This window comes from Gadus macrocephalus, chromosome 15 (assembly GCF_031168955.1).
Source record: "Gadus macrocephalus chromosome 15, ASM3116895v1".
NCBI classification, from domain to species: Eukaryota; Metazoa; Chordata; class Actinopteri; order Gadiformes; family Gadidae; genus Gadus; species Gadus macrocephalus.
Window position 1 is genome coordinate 835,507 of NC_082396.1, and position 7,500 is coordinate 843,006.

The window sequence follows — 7,500 nt, forward strand, 5'->3', positions numbered from 1 at the left end:
AGCCCCGGGTTCAGCCTCTTGGCTCCCAACGGGATCATGTGATTTACCTGAAATCATCGGATCTGTTCCATGTAGTCTGACGTTTGCAAACCACCGGCATTTGAGGTTATTCATTCGAGGTTATTGATTATTGCTTTTAAGATAATCTTCTCTTTTGCCTTTTCAGTATATATTATTTATAGATAATGTATTATTATTATCTACTTCAATTATCTCATTTCAAATTAAAGTTTGTTTTTACTTCAGATGTCTATAACAAGGACAAATGTTGAAGGCAACAGACCTATACGATTTCAAATTTGCCATTGTGAATGCCTTCTTCTTACCTAGAAAAAAAGTAGGCCTGCATTGAAAACAATACAATGAAATATGTGAATACAAACTAAACAACCAGGAATAAGGTTTACTCAGGCCATTTCGCTTCAGTGTTATAATCGTATCTTTGGATGTACAGTGCCATGCCATATACGAGTGCACCTGCCAACCTAGGTTGATTAGTCATGAGTCATTTTTCTTGACTCCTAAAAGCTAAGGATTGCAGTGAAGGTAGAGTCAACAATGCATTCAAAATTCTTCCACTAAACATAAAAGTTTAGCATTTCAGGGAAAAAAATCCTATTTTTTAACGAGAAACAACTTTGAAACCGCAGATACGATCCAGTCACATTTATACCGCCATTAATAAACACTGATTGAAGTGTATTCAACACATTTGGTCAACATGCTCCAACATGTAGTGGTTCGTGGTTTGTCTCTTTACACATGTGGAGCCGCGTGGATTCATGAATGTGATTAACGTGTGTGAATCACCTGCCGGGGTGTCTGCTGTACCCGACTAACCAGCAGGTCTGATTCCTGCGTGTGTTCTGCAGCTCTGCTCACATCACAATGGGCGAGGGACTGACCTACGTGAAGCTGAGCGCCGAGAAGCACATCTCCAGGTAAGCCTACTCTCACTATGTCACCGGCCGGCCCCTCCTACTGACACAAACGCTGCGCTTGTTCCTGCAGCACCGTGTTCTGTTACGATGGGAAGCGGGATCATTGTGAGGTGGCTTTCACAGACAGGAACCGGATTCCTCCCAGTCTTTACGTGTACGGATTGCAGCAAGCAAATAATCAATGTCTCACTTCTGATGCCAGCTGTGGTTCTTCTAATTTTAAACATCTTAACAAGTCTCAATTCATGGTATAATTTATGATACATTAAGAGTGGTTTGGACTCATTTCAATAAAAAGGGTGTCATTGCAATTTGACTCAACTGTACAATTAAGTGTTATTTAACAATATTCTGGTTTCCAACTGAGACTCAGACACCCCCATGGCATTGGGTCCCCCCCCAGACACCCCCCCCCCCCCTTGGAACCCGTGTCTCCATGGTAACAGGTCCTTCCTATCCCTCACAGGTCTGACGTCTTCTCGCTGCTCAGGACCTATAACTGTTACCACGAGGGCAAGAACTTCCAGCTGAGAGCCCTGGAGGTAATGTAAACGGACTGCAATTATGCAGCACTTTTCTAACCACTGGCCACTCAACACACTTTACAATATCGCCTCACATTCACCCATTCACACCGACGGCGGAGTCAGCCCCGCAAGGCGACAGCCAGCTGGTCAGGAGCAGTCGGGGTTAGAGATGACACTCGAGGTGCTCCTCCTCGACACTAGGGGGAGCCGGGGTTCATAGTAGCTACACTCAGGGTACCATCCAACCCGCTCTCCCTCCAGAGCTACTGCCGCCCTGACGAGGTGCTAATGCTCAGACTGTGTTCCATCGGCGTCCAGAGGAAACAGATGATAGCCCTTCGATTCGAGGAGCCGTTGCCGTAGGCTTCAGGCATAGCTGTAGATAAGACCGGGGCCACAGCCCCGGTGACTGACAGTTTATGTGGGCGTGTATTATGTTAAACGTTACCGGATTAACGACAATCGGTACACATCACATGAGGAATAAACTGCCAAAACCAGTTTTATGGCTTGGTCTATAGAGAGTCTTTGGAGGGTGGAAGTGTGTGTAAACAAAGTACATGTGTTGACACACATGTGGCTATAGTCTGTGAGCACAGACTATAGCCACATGTGTGTCAACACATGAGGCTATATATTGACGGTTCTGGCTGGAGTTCCCAAGATGCAATGTGGTTCCTAAACCGCTTAAACCTCTGCGCTACGTACAGGAATAGAGGAAGGGTGACATGGCCTATGGTCGAATGCTTTGCAAAGCAGTTCTACGGTCGATGTGTTGCTGTTGTGGGATTAACAGCAGGGGACTGTGCAGCAGTGATAGTTAGTGTGATAGGTATTTTGTGGTTCTTGTGGCTGGGAGTTCCCCCACAGGACTTTGTGGTGGTCGCTCCTATCAAGGGCCCACTGTGTGTGTGTGTGTGTGTGTGTGTGTGTGTGTGTGTGTGTGTGTGTGTGTGTGTGTGTGTGTGTGTGTGTGTGTGTGTGTGTGTGTGTGTGTGTGTGTGTGTGTGTGTGTGTGTGTGTGTGTGTGTGTGTCAGCGCATTCCTCGACCATATACAGTAGGTATTAGGGTCTGAAGTATGTCTGGGATTTTTCGGTTCACACAAACATACCCAAACACAAGCACGCACACACAAACACTCACACACATGCGTAAACACACACGCACCAAAACACCAAAACACACACACACACACACACACACACACACACACACACACACACACACACACGCACACACACTGCAGGTTGCAGAGTGATTTGTATGCAGCTTGTGTGCCCATTGAAGATAATTTCCCATACCAGGTTTTTGATTTGAATGAACCCACATTTGTGCTACCACCATTGTTTGTGCTGTGTTGCAACATGCAACCTCAAAGACAACTCCCAGGGGGCTGTGATGACCGGAGGTATAATCAGTGGATCAGGAGCATTGCTTCAGCGTTTCCACCGAGATGCAAGGGGAAACAAATATACTTTAATTGTTTTCAAGACCTGGAAGAGAAAAGTATTTTGTTCAACCGATGTGTGAACAATGTGCGTTTATGTGTGTTTGTTTTCGGTGTGTGTGGGTCTACAGTTTCCTCTTGGCAAGATGTGTAAAACAGTGAAAGGTGAAACACTTTCGGTTTTCAAACTCTCTCTCCCCCCCCCCCCCCCCTTCCCTCCCCCAGTATGGGTCTCTGCACCATACCACGACGATGTTGGTGTGTTGCTCTAAGCTGCTCCCAGGCCAGCCCTGGTTAAGTAGTCCGGACATGCCCGTGCTGCACATCATCTGGTGCTTTTCCACAGTTTAACCTCTACTGTCTCTCAGAGGGAGGGAGATGAGGGGAGAGGGAGGGAGATGAGGGGAGAGGGAGGGAGATGAGGGGAGAGGGAGGGAGATGAGGGGAGAGGGAGGGAGATGAGGGGAGAGGGAGGGAGGTGGATGAGGGAGGGAGGGAGGGAGGGAGGGAGGGAAGTCACACCACCGACAATCCTCCTTTTACCTACACCTTACCTATCCTGTCTCTGGGAGGGAGGGAGATGAGGGGGAGGGGGGGGGGGTAGAGGGAGAGAGAGGGAGGGAGAGATGGAAATAGGGAGACCAGGATGGTGGAGATACAGGTGGAGGGTTCATCCTAAACAAGGCTCAGTTGGGTCTTTGCCGGTCTTGCTGGTTGTAGTTATATATACGATCTGTGATTACCCAGATTAAATGTTCCTGTTTCAGCGCTGCCCTGTGCCCCGGCGCCCTCTAGTGGTGGATATAAGATGTTGGTCAGGGGAAACCCCCTTGAGGTTGTACTTCATACTGTGAGGTCTCAAGTGTCCAATGTCTGACGATGTGCACAGTTTATTAACTCCTAGATTGTCAATCCAGATATTTGTCGATATAAGGAAAAAAACTGTAATCACAGACACAGATATCTGTAATGATCTATGTTTGAGAACCAGATCAATGTTCAGTTACTGTCAGAACAAGTGAATAAGATCAGTGTCCAGATACTGTCAGAATGATTGAATGAGATCAATGTGTCGTGACTGTGTGAATGAGTGTATGAGATCAATGTGTAGTGACTGTGTGAATGAGTGTATGAGATCAATGTCTGAGGGAGCATTCACTCAGACATTCATCTGATCACTCAAAATTTAAATTTCAAATTTGTGCTTACTGTGTGAATGGGTGAATGATATCAATGTGTGAGCAAGTGTCCGATGAAGTTACTGTGTGAATGAAATCATTTATTTAATGTTCGTCATAAGTGGTCACATTGACAAAATCTTGTTTTTGGTGTATATTTTAGGCCGGTTTGGTTATTAAGACCTATGTGTTTAAAATTAGCTTCCTTCCACTTCAATGTGGGAGGTCATGGGAGTTAACTGCAGATTATCATCAATTATTATCAGGTGTTGAGGTACGATAGACATGGTATGTGGTGTTCAACTTCTAACCTGGTGGGAACTGGAAATTGGAAGTGACTCATATGTCATTTCTGTACATGTCGGGACAAGTATTGCTGTATTGGAGTGACGTATGAACGATTTGGTCACGTGAGGTTGTTATCGGAGATAAATCATACCTTCTAGACTTGTTGATTAAACCAAGCTTGGGCAGAGTCAAATACGTTGGGTTTTTTCCAGAAATATTGGTATTGGAAATAATTGTATATATTGTTGCGCAAATAAAACGCGCCCTAGTGGTAATTTGAAAATGTGCAGATTATGTCTTAGAAATTGTTGAACGCCTGTAAAAGGCAACCACTCAATGGCGGTAACGTGCTTTTACTACAAAACAGAACCGTGTGAGAACTGCGAATGTAGGCAGAAACACATTAAAAGCTTTTCCTAAAAGATAATAGTTGGTTCTCAATTCAGTTTAGTTTATCAAATAATACACTTCTGTCTAGGACAAATGAATTACATCTTATGTTATTTACGTAGAAAAAAGTAGGAGTCAAAACATACATTTTCCATATCATTTTTTATTACAAATATATAAAAAATAAATAAGGCTTTCGCGAACATGTACCCAAAGACAAAGTGCTTTTGAGTGCATAGAAATAAATACTTCTTCAATTCAGCTCTATGAGAGCCACTGTTTGCGAGTTCCCTCGTAGTCTCTGGCCTCAAAAAAAATAAAAATCAAAACAGAAAGTGGGTCCCCATTAAGTCCTCATCTGGGCCTGCCCGTACAGCCAGTCCACGGGGTCCCTGCCTCTGCAGTCCCGCTCCTCCACCGTCCTGAGGGTCAGCCTCTCCCCGCCGGCCCTTGAGCTGCGAGGGGATCCACGTGGAAGTAGAGCCGCTCCCGAGTGCTTCGTCTGGGCCTTGGAGAAGAGCCGCGGCCGGGCGGCCCTCTGGAGCCGGAAGGGCCCCGGGGGGAGGACCTCCAGGGGGCGGGCCAGGGCCTGGATGCTGGCCATGTAGTCGTCCGGGGTGGGGGAGGCCGGGGTGGGCAGGGGGGGCGGCGCGGGGTCCTCCAGGGTCTCAGTGATGGTGGGCAGCAGGAGAGACCATCTGCGTTTCATTCTGTAGGAGGACAAGGACTCGGTGAGCCGCCGGTAACCAGGTAACGCCCGCCGTCTTCAGATCCACCGGATGACTAACGCTATCGCATTTCTTAAGCTGCTGGTTCTTTGTGCGAGCGTGGAAGACAGACTCCATCTCAGAAACCGGCCAGCGGTCACAAAACAGCTTTGTTATGGCTTGTATTAAATGAACTAATCTCCTCAGATTGCCGGTATTAAAAACAACAATTCAGTGGACATTCACTTCAGCATCAATGTACTTTACTCTATCCAAGCACAAAACTCCAGTGTTACATGAAACATGGCAGTAAAGCCTCCATTTTTTTAATCCAACATTAGTTCAGTGAAAGTGTTTTCCATGTAGTGATCTTACCTTTGAGTCTGTAGTTGTTTGGTCTTATTTGGAGTTAGTGTGCAGCGATGTTAAGTCCAGTAGGCTTCAGTCAGTCTGAGACCAGTGTGAGCACTCAGCCCTTTATATAGCCTGTGTGGGAGAGATAAGCACAGGACACTAAATATAGCCTGGCTGACCTTGCTCCCGTGTGTGTGTGGTGTGTGTGTGTGTGTGTGTGTGTGTGTGTGTGTGTGTGTGTGTGTGTGTGTGTGTGTGTGTGTGTGTGTGTGTGTGTGTGTGTGTGTGTGTGTGTGTGTGTGTGTGTGTGGTGTGTTTGTATTTTGCAGGTCTGTGTAAATGTGTGGTGATGTGTTAGCATATTTATATACTTGGCCGTGTGTTTGAATGTGCATGTGTCACACAGTGCATGTATGTGTGTGTGGTGTGTTAGCTCATGCTCAGTTGTCGAATGTGTTTGTGTGTGCGTGCGTGCGTGCGTGCGTGCGTGCGTGCGTGCGTGCGTGCGTGTGTGTGCAGGAAGCCCAGGAGTAGCGGTGCACTGAGGTGCGGGCTGAGCGGGGCAGCTGGTGTTTATGTTCCTGAAACAATGCAGCCCTGGGAGCCCTCAAGAAGACAATGTCTCCCACACCCTCCCTCCCTCCCCCCCCCCCTCCCCCCTCCCCCCTCCCCCCTCCCCCCTCCCCCCTCCCCCCTCCACCCTCCCCTCCCTCCCCCACCTCCCCCTGCCCCCCTCCCCTCTACTCTTCCACATTCTATCTTTAACACGTTTTTCCAAAATAATGTGTCTATCCGCTCACGTCGCACACTTCAGTTCACCAAAACTGTGTTTGGCGATAAAAAACAAATAAAATAGAAAACCCTAATTTGTGATCTGATGTAACTCCCAACTTTGTACTCTTTATTACATTTTATTCCATAGTGAATTGTAAAAAATTAAAAGGCTAGGCCAAACATAAATCTTTGACAACCAAGGAAGCAGCAACCAGGAAGGACAGATAATGAACAAGCAGCCAGAATAATTGGTTTACCTCCCTAAGCTCTGCGTAGCTCCTTACCATCACATGGATCGTACCTGAAGCAGAGTCGTGGTTAATACCTCGCCAAGCACCTCCTCAGCCTCCCATATGCCCTCTGTAAAGCATCCACGTGTCTGTGTGTGTGTGTGTGTGTGTGTGTGTGTGTGTGTGTGTGTGTGTGTGTGTGTGTGTGTGTGTGTGTGTGTGTGTGTGTGTGTGTGTGTGTGTGTGTGTGTGTGTGTGTGTGTGTGTGTGTGTGCCTGTTTGTGTGTGTGTGTTTGTGTGCCTACGTATATATATACTTGTGTACCTGGGAAATAATTGTTCTATAATTGCAAATTGGTATGAATTGAATGAAACCTAATCACAGTAACTGGGAAACGAGGCTCGCTTCACTGGGAGAGCCTGCGGCATTTTGCTGGAAGCGCCAACATGTCTGATGCCTACTGTCTCGCTGCCTTATCTATAGCGCGCAGATTTGCAACGGTTTTGTTTACACTCACTGTTGGATAACAGCATTAATAAGCATTATATTATATGTTAAATATATATATATATATGTGTGTTTGTATACATCTTAGATAGTGTTTATTGCCTTGAGGTTTCTAACAGGAGTTAATGCGTACTTGCTCAGGTTATTCAGTGAT

The 7,500-nt window shown here is 46.5% G+C and overlaps 1 protein-coding gene and 1 long non-coding RNA gene across 2 annotated transcripts in view; both read left to right on the plus strand.

Annotated features, from left to right (window-relative positions):
• Nucleotides 1-7,500, plus strand: part of rassf4a (Ras association domain family member 4a) — a 19,393-nt gene that overhangs the window by 5,000 nt on the left and 6,893 nt on the right. The window contains 2 exon segments of the mRNA XM_060073993.1: nt 873-941; nt 1,408-1,483. Of these exon segments, the coding sequence (XP_059929976.1) occupies nt 889-941; nt 1,408-1,483 (129 nt within the window). The 5' untranslated portion in view covers nt 873-888.
• Nucleotides 1,490-2,304, plus strand: LOC132473743 (uncharacterized). The gene is made up of 2 exons (XR_009529465.1): nt 1,490-2,032; nt 2,075-2,304. It is a non-coding gene; the product is annotated as an uncharacterized LOC132473743 (long non-coding RNA).